General features: G+C 53.3%; 1 protein-coding gene and 1 non-coding gene across 3 annotated transcripts; one reads left to right on the top strand and one right to left on the bottom strand.

Moving 5' to 3' along the window:
• Positions 1–5,977: 5,977 nt before the first annotated feature.
• SLC27A4 (solute carrier family 27 member 4) lies at positions 5,978–16,137 on the bottom strand. 2 transcript variants are annotated; one of them, XM_064171371.1, is made up of 14 exons: positions 16,012–16,027; positions 15,012–15,067; positions 13,082–13,248; positions 12,082–12,476; positions 11,250–11,408; positions 10,863–10,932; positions 10,683–10,774; positions 10,055–10,164; positions 9,444–9,653; positions 9,082–9,208; positions 8,764–8,901; positions 8,446–8,610; positions 7,868–8,014; positions 5,978–7,641 (listed from the first exon to the last, which is right to left on the bottom strand). In XM_064171371.1, exons 2-14 carry the CDS (start codon positions 15,015–15,017, stop codon positions 7,484–7,486), a joined length of 1,944 nt encoding a protein of 647 aa, XP_064027441.1. In that variant the 5' UTR covers positions 15,018–15,067; positions 16,012–16,027; the 3' UTR covers positions 5,978–7,483. The 2 variants fall into 2 exon arrangements, with proteins under 2 accessions (XP_064027441.1, XP_064027440.1); XM_064171370.1 differs by lacking the exon at positions 15,012–15,067 and having other exon boundaries at positions 16,012–16,137.
• Positions 16,138–16,242: 105 nt separating this feature from the next.
• On the top strand, positions 16,243–16,335 carry TRNAR-UCU (transfer RNA arginine (anticodon UCU)). Its single transcript has 2 exons — positions 16,243–16,279; positions 16,300–16,335. It is a non-coding gene; the product is annotated as a tRNA-Arg (tRNA).
• The last annotated feature ends 847 nt before the right edge of the window (positions 16,336–17,182 follow it).

Genomic DNA, 17,182 nt, shown 5'->3' with positions numbered 1-17,182 from the left:
AAGCCTTTTGCAGCCTTTCTCTCCCATTCATGTGGTAATTGGATGTCAAGCAGAGATCAGTAAGATGGAGCCCGGCCTCTGTGCCCGGGTTAAACTGCAGCAGAAAGAAAGCGGGAGCTGAACCGATGGAGGCCTGAATGTCATTAGGGCGGGAGGAAGCCTCTCCCCCAGGAGCCCTTCTGCCGGGGTGCGGGGCTGGGGGGGCCGCTTCCCATTCAGGGCATCCCTGAAAGCGGCCAGACAAAGCAGGAGGGCGGCCGAACAATGCTGCACCCCCGTCTCTCCCTTCAATAGGGAGCTCAAAACAGGCGTTTAACCTTCGCAATAGCTGAAACCGATACTCAAAGCTGAGGAGGTGGCTCACCCGTCGCTGTTAGCCTCTTCCTGCAGCCGAGAAGGCCACTTGGATGGCCAGAGGCCAGGAGGGGGGTCCTCACCAGCCTTACTTCCTCAGCCCCATTGGCACAGTGTTGGGGGTGTGCAGGGCCCCCTGTGTGTTCTACCTCCAGAGCAGGTCGTGCTCAGGCTGATGAGATGCTGGTATCCCTGGAGAGGCTACTCAGCACCCTTGAGGATAGAACACGAGGAATGCAGGTTTGTTCCAAGGCAGGGAATGTGGCATAGCAGAGTCTGTATCCTCCACTTCACAAGCCTGGGATCAGTTGGCAAGCGATCCAGTAGACGTGGGCAACAAGCCTTGCTCCTGAGCAGGAGGATATCCCAGCCTGTGATTCCTGGGGCTGCCAGCCTGTACTGCATGAGCCCAACTGCCCAAAGCTCCCCCAGAGCCTGGCCTAGGTAATTTGTGCCTATAAGCAGTATTTTTAGCTAAACAGAAGAAAAGAGAGCCAAACTCTGGGTTGTTTTGGAAGGTATGATTTACCACTGAAAAGAGCCAGGCTCAAAACCCGCAGAGCAGGAGCTGTCCCTTGCTCCTTGAGCCTCACCCTGCTGCCACAGCCTTGTGGCAGTCCTGTGCTATTCAGGAGCTACACAGCAAGCACCTCTAAAGACATTAATTTCTCTAGTGAGGCCTTTCCGCTGCAGGGAGGAAAGCTGCCATTCCTTCCCTCCATGCACACAATGATGGGATTCAGGCATTTTTTACAGATCATTATTTTGATGGAATCTCCTGCAACACTACCCCTTCAAACTGGAGGGGGAAAAGCCAGCCCTGGCTCTGCTCCTCGTTACACCAAAACCACTCAGGGGAATCATCTATTTCCATTTCTAAAGAGCACACCAACGGACAGTCTCTTCTTTAGTCCGTAATATTTGCCTCTTGCTGCTTAATGGCAGTGTGGAAGAGGGGGAGGCTGTCGTTGTTTGGGAAGACTTCAGCATGCCAAGAGTGGCAGGAGGAGGTGGAAGAGATACAGCATTAAAGATTGTCACAGGCTTTCTCAGCAGCAGACATTAATTTCACCCAGGAAAGTCCTGAGCCCATAAGGCCCCCTCCTGTGTTTAGGAAAACACGCTCTAGTTTTGCACACCAAGCATGTCCAGGTTGAGCTGGACCTAGAGCTGGAAAAGGATGACCAGAGACAAAGCTGCAGCATTGTTTTTCTTTATATTACAGTCACTGTCCAGAACGCAGAGTCTAGGAGAAAAAGTCATCTCTGTCGAGAAAAGTACTTTGCTTGCATTAATAGGCTGACAGTAGCCTAGGGAAGCATTTTAATGTTTCCTTAACCTCGTGCAAACAGGTTTTCATGTATTTCGATTATAAAATAATAGTATCTCATACTTTGTATACAGTACTTGGTATGCAGTTGTTGAGGCAGACCAGCATATTGATCAAAGCAGAGAGACAAGTCTCTCAAGGTGTCTCTAACTACAGAAAGACAATTCAATTAGCTTCTTCCTTAAAACTGCACAAATAAAAAGAAATTTAAAAAAATTTAAAAGACTGTAACTAAACACTGGCTTCTTCTTTCCAAGCACCTCTCTGCTGGAAGCATTTTGTCCCAGCATTGATCTTGGCCTCAGTACCTCTCTTGCACTGGGATTCCTGGGCTGAGAGCTTCATGGATGCTTGCGCCTGGGCTTCATTTTTTCATTGGAGCTGGGGTTTTATAAAGGCCCTGGAATTTCAACCCAAAGCTGACAGACAGCGTAAAAAAACTCTGATCAGTGTAACTGGGTTTTGCAGGAAGCCCCAAAGCACTGCCAAGCATGACACAAGCCTCCTCACTGAAGACAAACACAACCCAAACAGAGAATTATACCCAGTCGGCAGATCTGTATTGGGCATCAGAGCTGTTACCTTTAACTCCTCAACGGCGCAGTGCTGTCAGCATCGCCTGGCAGGGTGGCTCTTCACAGCTACAAACAGACCTTTATGGAGCTCCCCTCTGCCAAGGAAAGCTAGAAGAGGCACGTGCAGGCCCTCCAACAGCACTGCACCAATAATGAGCTCTGCAGTCAGTGCTGTCAAAGGCCTGTGCACCCAGTCATTCAACACACTCCATCACCCCAGCACAGGAACTGTCACATCAGGGGGGCCCACCCTGCTCCTCTTGCCTGCACCTTGAAACTACAACCTTCCTCCTCCTCGCAGCTCTCTGGGAACACAAAGCTCAGAACAGACCAACTGATCTTTTTTTATGATCAGGCTCCTGGTGAATGTGGGGCAGGCTGTGGATGTAGTCTACCTGGACTTCACCAAAGCCTTTGACACTGTCTGCCACAAGCAGCTCCTGGCACAGCTGGCAGCTCATGGCTCAGACGGATTCACTCTGATACGGGTCAAGAACTGGCTGGAGGACTGGGCCCAGAGAGTGTTGGTGAATGGTGCCACATCCAATTGGCAGCTGGCACTAGTGGTGTGCCCCAGGGATCAGTGCTGGGCACAGTCCTGTTCAATATCTTTATTGATGATCTGGACCAGGGTATTGAGTCCAGCATCAGTGAGTTTGCTGATGACACCAAGCTAGGAGCAGGTGTGGAGCTGTTGGAAGGTAGGAGAGCCCTGCAGAGGGACCTGGCCAGGCTGGATGGGTGGGTAGAGACCAATGGGATGAGATTTAATAAGGCTAAGTTCAGGGTCCTACACCTTGGCCACAACAACCCCAAGCATCACTACAGCCAGGCAGAGAGGGACCTGGGGGTGCTGGGAGAGAGGAGCTGAACACAAGCCAGCAGTGTGCCCAGGTGGGCATCAGAGCCAATGGCATCCTGGGCTGGCGCAGGAGCAGTGTGGCCAGCAGGACAATGGAGGTTATTCTGCTCCTGTGCTCAGCACTGTTCAGCCCACACCTTGAGTGCTGTGTCCAGTTCTGGGCCCCTCAATTGAAGAGAGATGTTGAGGTGCTGGAAGGTGTCCAGAGAATGGCAGCAAGGCTGGGGAGGGGCCTGGAGCACAGCCCTGTGAGGAGAGGCTGAGGAAGCTGGGGGGGTGCAGCCTGCAGCAGAGGAGGCTCAGGGCAGAGCTCATTGCTGCCTGCAGCTGCCTGCAGGGAGGCTGTAGCCAGGTGGGGTTGGGCTCTGCTGCTAGGCACACAGCAACAGAACAAAGGGACACAGCCTCAAGTTGCGCTGGGGGAGGTATAGGCTGGATGTTAGGAGGAAGTTCTTCACAGACAGTGATTGGAATGGGCTGCCCAGGGAGGTAGTAGAGTCCCTGCCCCTGGAGATGTTCAAGAAAAGCCTGGATGAGGCACTTAGTGCCATGGTCTGGTTGATTGGATAGGGCTGGGTGCTAGGTTGGACTGGCTGAACTTGGAGGTCTCTTCCAACCTGATTGATCCCATGATTCTAAGCTCCCCACTATTCTCTGGCCAGGTCCTAGCCCCTCAGTTATTTCAGCACCAGCAAAGGCTAAATCCTGCTCCTTGCATGAGCTTCAGCTGTGCCTATGCTCCCCACCCATCTCCAAAACTCAGCAATATAAGCCAGTCTCCACTTGGATGGGATTATTTGTGAATAACATCTGTAGTTCCATAAGCTTCCAAAGCTATTTGCATCTGTGTTTACCAAAAAGACCTGAATGCAGAATTTGCTTGTTTTTTCAGCCTGAGTTGCTCTCAGGCAGATGGAAATGCAGCACTGCTGCTTGAAGCAGAGCAGTGTCTGTGCAGGGCAGCACGGCCGCCTTCTCCAGGAAGAAAGCAGCACTCCCAGATCCTCCCTTTAAGTTGGAAAAGACCTTTGGGTCAACAAGTCCAAGTATGAACCCACCCCTGCCAAGTTCACCACTGAACCACATCAGTAAGCACATTTGACAGACACGGATGAGTCTTTTAAATACTTCCAGAGATGGGGAGTCCAGCGCTGCCCTGGGCAGCCTGTTCCATGGCTTGACGACCCTTTCAAGGGAGAAATTTTTCCTTATGTCCAGCTTAAACCCCCCCTGGTGCAACTTGAGGCTACTTCTCTTTGCCCAAGTAACAGGTGATAGGACAAGTGACGGACCCCAAACTTGCTACAATCTCTTTTCAGGGAGCTGCTGGTCCCACATCCACCATCTGCACCCAAAACTTCCTCTCCACCTCAAACAGGGTCTGACCTGTGCCCTGCTCCCAGCGACCTGTGCCGCGCCCCCAGTTCCCAGGGCTCCGAACCTATCAAGGAGGCTGCGAGGGAGGCCCCTAAAGGGATCCCCGTTTGCCGAATCCAGCCTGCCCTCCACTGGCGGCTGTGAGAGGAGCAGCATCCAATGCGGCACAGGAGCATCTGCAGGGACAGCTCCATGGTCGCTGTGCATCCTCCTCCAGCCCCCCGAGGCCGGAGGACACCTGAGTCCCTAACTGCGACCCCTGCAAGCAAAGCCAGCTTGTTTCAAAGCTGAACCCTGCAGGCACTGCAGGGCTGTTGGAGTGAGGTCTGTTTTCCAACAGGCTGGGGGACAGACTGTTCCATGAGCTGCACCCTTCCAGCACCCATGTCAGACCACACTGCTCCACATTCCTTCCATCCCCACCCACCTTGCTTGGAGCTGGCTGCAGCTGCAAGCTAGACTTTGCCCAGAGGAGAATGCCCAAAGGTGCATCTGGTATACAATGGATGCAAGTTTCCAGGACTTTATCCTGTGTTGCATCTCACCAGGCCACATGTCTCACCCAGGCTCACGCATGACAATTCTTGCTGGTACCCATGTACCATGAAGGAACTGGTTTCTCCTGTACCTAGTGTTGAATGGAGAGGCTCTAAAAGATGGTTCTGGCAGCAAAGGAAGGGGAATGGGTACAAAAAAATCTTTTCTATAGGGGCAGAAAGAGCTGGGAAGTTACATGTGACCAAACAAGGATGGAAGCTGCAGGAAGAGGAAAGAGGGAACAGGAAGAGAGGCAGAGGAGTTAGATGTGCCACAATAAACAGAGAAAATTAGGCCAGGACCAACCAGAATGACAATGCTGAGAACAGGATCAGGAGACAGGGAATGGTGGTTCCCTGTTGCAGCCACTGTCCTGCTGGGCACGTGCAGAGTGCATGATTCCTTAGCTGACCAATTACAAGCTGCAAAGAACAAACCAGCAGCAGCCCAAAAGAAAACATTCTGCAGAACCAACCTTCCTTACATGCTGTAGTATTTCACTGGAAGCATACTTTAGTTTATATATGTGGATAAGTCTTAATGGTTAAGGGACTGATAAGAAAGAAAATATAAACAGCCACTCTGAGCAACAGAGCAGCTCGGGGAGGGGTGGTGAGGGACTGCTAGGGATATACTTGGGACTTTGACTTCTGCTTGCTACTTTGTTAAGGACTTCTGGGACTTCTGTAAGTGGGACTCTAAGACTCTGTAATGCTGCAAGGAGTTCTGAGAAGACTTCTGAGACTTTCTGCCCTCTGCATTTCTGGAATTCCATTATGCATGGATTTGCACATTTGTCACCCAATGGCTCTCCATTTTACATAGATACTGTGGCAACATTCGGCTCCCACAGAACAGGAGAGCAGATAATTCCCAGTTCCTAAACTGGCACAGTTCTACACACAGCAGGTACTGCACAAGGAAGAGGCAGCAAACGCCAGGGTAGCTCACACTCATTTAATGGTGAGGACAAGACAGACTGGGGCAGGCAGGTATGATGGTGTGGAAGCATAGCTAGAAAAGCAGACACACTCTGCCTTCATAAAGACAGACATCATTGTAAGGAGTAACCCTGCTAAGAGCATAAAACCAAATAACAGAAACAAACGAACAAACAACCCCAAAAAACAACTTAGAGCTTTCTCTGGAAGAGACTTTTCTGCATGGCATCCAAGGACTGGGATCAGACATCACTGCCAAGGCTGTTTCACTTCAGACAGAATGCAGGGAATTCATATAGTCAGATGTTTAACATTGACATTTCAGTTTGGGAACCATCTCCAGTGGCGGAGACAGGGAGGGCTCTTGCAGGAAAGGATGCAGAGCCCATGAAATCAGACTCTCACCAAAACCACCCTCCATAAAATTTTCTCTCCTCTAGGCAAGCTGCCTTCTTTCAGGGCACAGATATCACAGCAGGAAAGCCCTGAGAGCTGCAACATAGTGCTGAGTATGTCTAAGCAAAAGGCAAACCAGGCCCTTCATTGCCACCCTCCCACTTGCTTTCTGCAAGGAAGAGGATACATGAAACAAGGCTGCATCCACAGAAGGTGGAAGTAAGAGACCCAGAGAAATGTCCACAAGATAGTGAGGTTTGCTTGAGTCCTTCAGCACGGACCAAGGACATGAAGTGCTGCACCCAGGCAGGAAGAGGAGAATCAGTCCCAGATAAGCGTTCTGTCTCCTTGAAAGAGAAAAGGGCTCTCCATGGGAGGACAGGTCTGGGCTACCTGTCCACCTACTGCACAAACCCAAGACACATTCAAGAGTACAGACAATAAATTAAGATCGAAATTAAAACAGTCAGCATGTCTACTATATATAAAACATAATGTGCGTGTGATTGTGAAAAACAGAAATGTCAGCCCAGGAGAAAGCAAGGCACAGCAGGAACCCATCCCTGTCCCTCTCCTGAACCCAGTACTACCCTGCACTCCTGATTCACAGCAGAAACACCACCAGCGGGGCCATGCAGGGAGCAGTGGTTGCACCTGGCACCCAGTTTCCCTCTACCAACAGGGACCCTGTGCCAAGGAGGAGCTAGCTGCTTGGTGGAGGAGTGGGTAAAGAGCCCGGTGCTGGTCCCTTCATGGCCTCCGCAAGGAATGGTTGCTGCAGGCAGGTAAAGGGAGGGAAAGAGAGGAAAAGCAAAGTAGAATGGCAGGGGCACCTCACTCCTACTCAACTGGCCAGGGCCCTGCCCCTTCTGTGGCACAGACCCATCACCACTGTACAAAAGAGAAAATAAAGCCATAACGAGTCTATGCTTTGGTATACAACCATCCCCTCCCCTCAGTCCCCTTTGTGTTCCATCCAAACCATTATCTGCAAAACTCATAAAATAAAATCTCTACTGTGCCTTTGTATTGCTCCTTGAACATTTTCTTCCCTCGTGCCTGCCTTGCACCACTTCCCCCAGGAGGATGTGGGGAGCTTCAGCCCCACCAGCTACAGCTTCTGCTGTCCTGACTGGATCCTGTTAAACGCTGCCTGGTCCAGCGGCAAGTAGTGGCCTTGCCTGGAGTCCAGGAAGTACAACCTGTCCTTCACCAGCGCAGGGTCGAAGCCCTGCTTCCGCAGCTCCACCTTCTGGAACTTATAGGTGCCTGGAGCAGAAAGAGAAAGAGGAATGAGGGGTCACTGGCCACACACGCTCCCATCCCTCACTGCACTTATGCTGCCCCAGCCTTGTACTCACACCTCCAACCCCCCAGAGAAACGGGCTAAGGACTCCATCCCGATGCTGCCACAGACTGGTCTCCATAAGCAGGGTTTCCCTCTCAGGCTTCCCCCAGCCCCGTGCCCAGTGTGGGTGTGCTCGCCACAGCTCACTTGTCTTGGAGACTTCGTGCAGGAAGCGCAAGAAGACAGGACGGGCATACAGGGGCAGGGCCTTCTGCAGCTCGTTGGCAAAGCTTCCTAGGTCACAGGAGTTCTCTGGGTCAGCAATCGCTGCCATTCCTGCCTTCCCTTCAATCCCTACAAGGCAGAGAATGAGACTACTCAGACACACTGTCCCTGTGGCATCATCTTCCTCTGCCCAGCACCAGCAAGGCCTCTGGCACAGGCCCTGCTTTGTATCCAAGTGCTGACCTGTCCAGCTTCATCACCTGCTGTGTCACTACCTTGCACCTAAGGCTACCAGTGACACCCTGAGGTCATAGTCACTTCCTCCCTGAGGAGGCATGTGCAGTCTGTTCAGAAAGGACAGAGTCTTCCCAAAATCAGACTAAAGCTTGAGAGAGGGAGGGTACCCTCTGGTTCCTTGTAGGTACATCTCCAATGGCCTCTTCCCACCTTGCCCATGGGCAGTCTTAGTCCAGCCTCTTGCAAAAGGATGTGCCAAATCTGGATGTGGAGGACACATATGCAAGTGTCAGAGGCCCTTCTGCCTCTCCCCTCTCAGCTACCTGGGATCTCCACCCCATAAACCACCACATCTGTCAGGTTGAGGATGCGGCTCAGTGTTCCTTCCACTTCTGTGGTGGAGACATTCTCCCCCTTCCAGCGGAATGTGTCACCAGTGCGGTCCCGGAAGTACATGTAGCCATATTTATCCATCACCAGGACATCCCCTACAGGAAAGTGAAGAATAGGCAAAAAAACAGGCATCACAGGGGTTAGAAGAAGCCCTGCAGCATCTCAGAACAGCGCCACTAGCCTGGGGCAGGCCCCAGACAGGTACCCCTTTCTGCTCTGAGTAGGTGGAAGGGCCCTGCTTGCCTCACCTGTGAGATAGGCTATGTCCCCTTTTGTAAACACATCCCTGGCAATTTTCTTGTTGGTGGCTGACTGATTCAGGTAGCCATCAAAGTGCTGCAATGGGTTGCTCTTGACAATGCGGCCCACCAACTGCCCTGGCTCCCCTGCAGGGAGAAAAGAGGGGATAAAGAGGGGAAGCAACCACCCACACCCAAGCAGAAATGGTGCCTGGTGGTGGTGGTGGTGTTTATCTGAGCAGAGACTCAAAGCCAGGTAAATTATCTTGAAATATTGGGAAAGATCCACATAGGCATGAGGAGACTTGTCCTGGTGATTTCCCTCACCTGGTTGGCAGCTGATACAGACACCATCTGGCCCCCGGATCAGCTCCATGGTGTCTTCATCCACCTTCACCAAGCCAATGGGGTACACACCTGGTAGGATCCTGCTGTTGAAACCACATGACCCAACCTAGAACAGAAGGTGCTGGGACCTGTGGATAGCAGGAACATCTCTCCTACCCCAAGCCCACTGTCCATGCACATCTAGGATGCCACACAGCTGGCACTGCATAACAACAGCCAAAACATCTCAGGGTGGCTGGGAAGCCACCCTTTTGGAGCAGGAAACAAGGAACAAACAGCCCATCTGGACATCCAACCCTGCCCAGGCCCATGAGAGATGGGGTGGGTGGTGGGGACCTTACGTTGTTATCAAAGTTCCCCAGGCTGCAGTTGCACTCGGTGGCCCCATAGAACTCGGCCACCTGGGCAATGCCAAAGCGGGCCATGAACTCCTGCCAGATGGAGGCACGCAGCCCGTTGCCCAGCGCCATGCGCACCCGGTGCTGCCGCTCCACCTCTTGGTAGGGCTGGTTCAGCAGGTAGCGGCAGATCTCTCCGATGTATTGCACGATCTGGGAGGAATGGAAAGGAAAGGCTCACAAGGACTCCACTGACAGGTTCCAAGTTGTTTGGGACAGGTAGGAACTGCACAATGCACCCAAAGTCACCTAGAGAGGTCGTGGTAAAACTCAGAAGTGCTGCTAGCTCAGGACAAGGGAACACCCACCTCTCCAGACTGTAAAACCTATCTGAGGCCTCCTGACTAATGCTGGAGCACAGAAAGGGCTTGATATGTGGTTACCATCCCAGATGGGAAGGACACAGGCCCACCACTTTGGAAGGTCATTAGGGATGGACAGGCAGAACTGGTTCAGGCTTCCCCCTCTTCCAGTAGCTGGGCACTCCTCAGCATGGCACAGATCCTCAGGCTTCACTCCCCACTCCCACCTGGCCCCTTGCCTCATGGCCTCACCGTGCAGTTGTATTTCACACAGTCCTCCCAAAAATGTGAGGCCGAGAACTTCTTGCGGATGACAACTGTCATGCCCCGCAGCAGGCACTGCCCAACCCCGACGATGTTCCCTGTGGAGAGGCAGCCAGGGGAGTCCTCAGTTCCCAGACACTTCCAGCTCAGCCCACTCAAGGAAAAGTCTGGCAGTGCAAGGTGGACACCACGTGCTGCCTCTCAGCAGATGGGTGTTCACCTAGCCAAAGCCCCCAGACCACAAGCACCAGGGAGGAGACAAGGGACATTGAGGTGTGGGGCAGTGCTTTGCACTTAGGCATCCCAGCATGTCTCAGCCAGCCAGGTGAGCACTGCTTCCTTTTCCAACCAACTTTCCATAAGAAGCAGCCATTCCAAAGCAAGAATACAAGCTGAGATAACCCCCCCTCCACACACTCCCCATTCTAAAGGTCAGCTGGGTTGATTCTTGGCTCCCAGGGTAAAAGCAGAAAACCTCAGTCGCTGCCAGGAGCAGACAGTTCCTCCCTGACATGGAGATCATTGCTACATTAGCCTCCAACCTGAGTCTTAGGCTTGGCTGAGAGCAACACACAGTCCTGGCATGCAGGGCTCCACGTGGCACTCGGTGCCTTACCTGCAGCGTGGTACAGAGGGAGGCAGTCGTAGAGCACATCACTGGGCCTCATGCCAAAGCCGTAAAACACCAGGCTGGCCATGCGGAAGTACCTGGGGCAAAAGGGTGAAGACACACATCAGCAGCTGTGCTAGGGCCAGGCAGAGCTTCCGCTGTGGGCTGCTTGAGCCCCTGCCTTACCGACAGTTCACCACAATGGCAGCCTTGGGCAGCCCTGTTGTGCCAGAGGTGTAGATGTAGAAGAGTTTATCTGGAGAGCAATGAGGAGAGAAGGTTACATAGCCAATCTAGGAGCTAGTTCAACTAGGAGAGGGGGACTGAGCAAATTTATATACTCTGCTTGTGCTAGTTGACTCAAAATTTTGTGACAGCATCAAGAACATGCTGGATTCCCCCCAGGCAGATCAGATTTGTTGGACACACAGATGGCACCACAGAATACAGAGGCAGGATTCAGACAATACTGTAAGATCCATTCCAAACACCAGAGGCCCTATGCAGACAGCTGCTATCAGCATCCAAAGCACATGCTGTAACTGGCTGATCCACGAAGAGCCAAACACATACCAAGAAAGCCCTTATCAGGGGGCGCTGGCTGGTGCCGCTGAGCCATCTGCAAGAGGGGGTCCAGGTGTTTTGCACAAGGAAGTGTGGATTTGGGGCTTTCCTCCCCAGACCAGAAGAGATGGATAGATTTCCCCAGGGAGGGCTGCACTTCCTGCATTGCTGAGAAAGTAAAGAGGGGAAGAGAAAGACTGTAGATTGGTTACAGGACAGAGACCCCCCCACCCTCCCAGAGCTTCAGGGAGACTGCCTCAGGTAGCAGTACCCTTGCTGTGCTTGGCAGCCCCCAAAGAGCTGACAACCATCCCCAGAAGATGTTCCCATGATTAACAGATGCTGGGGCCACAACCCAAGCCTTTTAAAGGAGTAGAAGATCCTGTTCTCCACCTCTCCTCAGCCAAAACCTCTTTGGTGCCAAAAGGTCTGTCAACACCATCAGCCTCACTGGTGTGGGCTGAAACACATAGGAAACTGAAGCTGAGGTGCTGCAGGGACATGACTAATAGCCACAGAGAGTGAGAAGAGGCTTGTCCCATGCAGGCCCAGCCCAGGGCTCCATACAGGGGATGGACCCAGGAGGCACACATCAGGATTCTTACACTCAGGTTGGTCTGCCTGGAAGACCGACAACACTGAACTCCAGATCATGCCCAGTGGCCAAAAGGACCAACAAGAATAACAACAGATCCAATTCCTGAATAATTTTATCATCCACTCTCTTATAGAATGGATGCTGCAGTGGACAGGAAAGGAGCAGTAAATCCATAGACACACACCACTGCCCTCCCCTATTCCCAAGTCCAGAGCACTGCTGATGTATCTGTCTGCCCCTCACCTTCCATCATCTCTGCTCCAAAAACCACAGCCTTGGAGTTGGAGATGGTGATGCAGTGAAGCAAAGCCTCCATTCGCAGGTGGGAATTCACAAGAGCAGTCTCCACTCCAATCTTGGCCAAACCAAGCCACAGCCCCACATACTGATTGCGGGACTCCATGAAAAGAGCCACCACATCACCAGAGCGGAAGCCCTGGCTGAAGAAGAAATTGGCCACCTGGTTGGAGTACTCATCCAGCTGCCGGAAGGTCCAGTTCTCACCCGTGCCTTGGAATATCAGTGCAGTCTTCTCTGGATACTTGCTCGCTGTCTTTTGGAAGATGCTGGCAATTGTGTTCTTCTCCCTCACATGCCTCCATACCTGCCACTTCACCTTTAACAAAACCAGCCCCGTGCTGCCAAAGGAAGGGGAGCAAGAGGACGGCTGCTCAGTGACCCCTTCAAAACTATTTCTTACAGCAATATCCCAGCACTGCTCCAGGCCCTGCTCTAGGTCAGCAGCAGCTCTGGGTGCTCCCCTGAGTAGCATGGTCATAGGCAGAGCTCATCTGCAAAGATGCTTGTAGCCAGGATCTGATAGAGGCCAAGAAGAGACGTGGTTTTGAGGGCTGCAAACAGGGATGTCCCCTAACAAAAGGGCATCTTTAAGACTTAGGTGATCTCCAAGAGGTGCTGCTGCTCTCTCCCCACAGATGCCTGCCAGGAGATGGCACAGCCTAGCATGAACTGACCCTGTACACATACGTGGTGTCACACCAGCAGCTGTAGGGACAGGGTGAAGTACAAGGATAGTAACTAGACTTTAGAACTCAGCTGAAATCTATCTGTCCTGTGAAGACTTTGCCCAAGGGTTTGGACCTGCCAGGGTGCAGCAGAGGGAGATCTTCCAGCCAGGCTGAGTGTCAGCAGACACCCAGGGCTGTGTTCACAGATACACTGGGGCAAAGCAGCAGGACAGAGGAGGGGTTGATGGCTGGGCCATCCCAGCCAGGACACCTACGTGACGTCCCTTCGTATTGTCTTGATGAATATGAGGAAGAAGTCCCATCCACCAGATCCCAGGTAGAAGATGAAGAGAGCAGGGATGGCCTGGACCCAGGACAGCTCTAGACTGATTCTGAAGTACAGCAACAGCACTGCAAAAGCAGCCAGACGCAGCATTATGGCCTGCAGAGAAAAAACATGGCCATCAACTCAGGAACATTTGACTTGGTGATAGTAAAGCCATGGGTGCAGAATGCATGAGCAGCCTCCAATTTCTTGGATAAAGCCCCGAATCATAACTCCTCCTGGCAGCAAGGATGTAAGTCAGCAGCCCAAAGCTCCTGCAGATGTAACTTTATCAGACCTTAGAGAGGGTCTCCAGTTAAGCTGCCAACCAAGAGCCTGACTATTCTCAGCTGTGGAACCACATTCTGCACACCAGCCCGAGGCATGACCTTGTCCCACAGCATGAGATGCAGGATGACATCATTTCATGGATGTGGGAGTGGAGCCATGGCAGGAGACCTGTAGAGGTGTTTTGCAGGCACCAGTGTGATGCCAGGCAGGACTGGCTCTGTCTCTCACTTCCAGCCTGACAAAGCCTATTTCCAAATTCCTCGCTGCTCCTTTGCCTCCATAAGCCAGGTCTCCCAGGCCCCCAGCAATCAGCTTTCCTGCATGCCTGGCACTGGGATGGCCATCATGGCGAGTGGGAGAGTGCAGCTTTGCACACTCCTCGACATAGCTCAGGTGGCAACACAAAACTCAGTTCTTCGAACTCTGTGCATGTTCGCAAACTCTGCTGCTGACAGGCACTTTCCTGGCCTGACTCTGCTGCAGGCACTGCCAGACAGGATCAGGGATGAGGTAGGTGCAGGCCCTGGGCAAGCTGGAGCAGGCAGAACAAGGGCTGTCACTGTTGCTAGGAATGCCCAGACTCCTGCCCCATGCCCTGTGGACAGTAATTCAGTCTCTGACACTTGTCCCTCTGCAACAGTACCTCTGTCCCCATCCTAAATACACCCTAGATGCTGCTCTGAGACTCTCAGGAGACAGCAATCTAGCAAAGACTCATTTTGGGTGACAGCATCAGGTAAAGGAAAGTGACAGCAATGTGATCCTTGTAGCTTGAGGGCTTTACATAAAACTGTTCCTTCCTGGCATAAAGAGGAAGGAAACATTCACATCATTTCCCTTTCTTTCTTGAAGGTAGATTCACTGCTCTGAAGGTGACAGTGCTGAGTGGGCTCTGCCAGAGCTGGCAGGGTTGGCAGCCTCACTTGTGGTTTTCTCTCTGTTCTGTGCAGCTTCCCCAGGTATGAGGAGGATCTGTGAATTTGATATGAGATGCTGGCAGGGTAGGAACCAAGGCAGTGCCATGCAGTCACCATGCCCCAGCATGTCGTGTAGGCTGTCTCATCTCCAAGACATGTCACCAGCAGCTGGCAGAGATGCACCAGAGCACAAGATACCATTCCTGGGTGGAGGTCTGTGGACATCCTCTCATCCACAGCCCTTGCCCAGAGATTTCCCTTGTGCCAATTGCCTCTGAGCTCTCTCTACCAAGCACCTCCCAGGCTTGAGGTCCCACAACACACTCCCTGGGCCTATTTGCAGGACAAGACTCACTACATTTTTGCCTGAGCCTCTCTCTGTGGTTAAACAGGGCAGCTCTTAGATTACCATCAAACTGTAATGCCTCAGCCAAGATCTTGACCCTTAGTTACATGCTCACATCAACACATAGAGTTGGAGAGCTGGTGGCAGAGAAACCACGATTTGTGTGGGCAGCAAAGTGCTTGCATTATGTCCAACTTGAAAGGCCAAACAGGCCCAGACAGGCCCCTGTTACCCTCTGGTCACATCTCTGCCTCACACCAGCATGCCTGGTGCCTCCTGCCAGAGAAAACTGGTGCATTACCAAGAGATAAGCAGCCAGAGATTACCTGCATTGCTACCAGAGACCTCCAGAGCTGCGGTTAAGAATTCAGGTCTTGTCTGTCTGCATCAGCACAGAGAAAATTAAGACTTGCCACAGGCAGCAGGCAAAAGAAGGCAAATCATAGGGATCCATCACCTAGGGACAGAGAACCCTGGGAGATGGACTAGCCTAGAGAATGGGTTGTGAAGGGGATGACAGGCAGGTAACCAGGCTCCAAGAATCATAGAATCAACCAGGTTGGAAGAGACCTCCAAGATCATCCAGTCCAACCTATCACCCAGCCCTATCCAGTCAACCAGACCATGGCACTGAGTGCCTTATCCAGGCTTTTCTCGAAGACCTCCAGGGACGGTGCCTCCACCACCTCCCTGGGCAGCCCAATTCCCAGGTCTAGCTCCATGGGGCAAGAGATATCCAGCATGGGCACCTGGGGAGCCACCTGTCCCCCAGCTTGGCCCTGGGCAGTCTGATGGGGCTCTGCCGGCTGGCCCCAGGGAAGAGCGTTTTGCCCTCCCCATTCTTCCCCGGGCCCGGCGGGCTTATCCCCTGCAGGAAGGGCGAGCAGCACAGCCCCGGTCTTATCTGAAGGGGCAGAAGGACCAGGAGACCCAGGACCTCACACCTGGGCTGCAGCAGGGATCCTCCTCCCTCAACCTCAGCCGGGCCCAGGAACTGCCCAGGAGGAGCTGGTATCCGCGGGGGAAGCCTCGCAGTCCGCTGAGGACAAGAGCCGCGGCACCTCATAAGGAAACCGAGTAGCCGAAGGGGCCCCGCTACCGCCCGCAGTGCCTCATGAGGAGACCGGGAGGCTGAGCAGCCCCGGTACCTCATAAAGAGACCAGGGGGCTGAGTGATCCCGGTGCTACCCGCAAGGCCGCAGCGCCTTGAGACCGTGGGCCGCAGCAGTCCCACCCAGCTACTCGCGGGGAGGCAGCCCGGCCGCCGCGGCGGGACAAGCCAGCGTAGGAAGGTCGCGGAGGGGGAAAATGGTGCCAAGTTCTTACCGCACTCCGGGGCATCCACTGCGGCCCGGCCACCGGCACAGGGAACAGGTCAGGGTGCGGGTCCCGCCCGCCGCTGCGGCACGGGGCGGAGCACGCAGCGCGGCCCGCCGGGAGCTGTAGTCCCGCCCGGCACCACTCGCCCAACCCCATGGCAACGAACACGACCCCGTGCAGACGCAGGGCTGGGCGGAGTGGCGGGAAGAGGCAGTGAGGGCGGCGCCACGGAGCGAAGGCTCTGTGGCGCAATGGATAGCGCATTGGACTTCTAGCGTTAGTTTGACGGGAGTCATTCAAAGGTTGTGGGTTCGAGTCCCACCAGAGTCGCATTTTGCCGCCGTTGAGGGGGTGATCGCGCCGTGTCTCTGCGGCGGAGCGGGGGTGCTGCTCAGGAGGCAGCCCTGTTTTCGATGACAGGAGGAGTACCGGCAAGCGCGGGGCATGGTGCCTCCCGGTCAGTGAAAAACGCGCACCGGGCCCGGCGGGACGGGAAGCACCTCCAGTAGTTGCCGTTGTAGCAGCACCGAAACAGCTCCACAGCATGGACGCACATCACTGCTGCTGCTAGCGGTGGAGCTGCCGCTTGCCCACAACGAATATGTCCCCCCTCATAAAGCCATTTTTCACGTGACTTGGATCTGCCACTATAATCCCCGCGCCCTGCCTCTGCCGCCTCCCCGCAGACAAGCGACAGCTGCAGCGAGGGGAGATCTGCTGAGCAGACGCAGTCACAATTACCCTACGTGCCGCTTAGGTAGCGCTGACATTGAGCTGCGCCAAAGCAGCGCAACCGTCGCCAGCAGCCCAACTCTTGCAGAGTCATGCTGAATAACCCCAAGTGCAACGAAATAGTCTCTCGCAGCCATCATTTCCTGCACTTTGCTTGACTGCTGCTCACTGCCTCTGGAAGCAGCGAATCTTTGCTTTGCTTCAGTTTAACCACCCCAAAGCTCTGACGCGTTTCTGACGCAGAAAAGCACATTTTGGGGCGCACTTACGTCACTGCAAACAGTGCAAAGAGGACAAAGCCCCCTCTCCACATTTTACCATTTACATGGCATAATTCATTATCTGACTGAAATAACTCCAGAGGCCATGGACATACACAAGCTTAGTTTTGGGGAGAAACATGGAGTCTGGTAGGGTGCAGGGAGAGGATTGAAGGGAAAGTTGA

Source organism: Pogoniulus pusillus, chromosome 35 (genome assembly GCF_015220805.1).
Source record: "Pogoniulus pusillus isolate bPogPus1 chromosome 35, bPogPus1.pri, whole genome shotgun sequence".
Classification (NCBI taxonomy): domain Eukaryota; kingdom Metazoa; phylum Chordata; class Aves; order Piciformes; family Lybiidae; genus Pogoniulus; species Pogoniulus pusillus.
Note: the sequence above shows the minus strand (reverse complement) of the source record. Positions and strands in the feature narration are given on the sequence as shown.

Coding starts and splice junctions, on each gene's coding strand:
- SLC27A4 (XM_064171370.1), bottom strand. Junction 10,933..11,249: donor CCCTGATAAGGGCTTTCTTG/GTATGTGTTTGG, acceptor ATTGCTCTCCAG/ATAAACTCTTCTACATCTAC. Junction 8,611..8,763: donor GGACATAGCCTATCTCACAG/GTGAGGCAAGCA, acceptor ACTTTCCTGTAG/GGGATGTCCTGGTGATGGAT.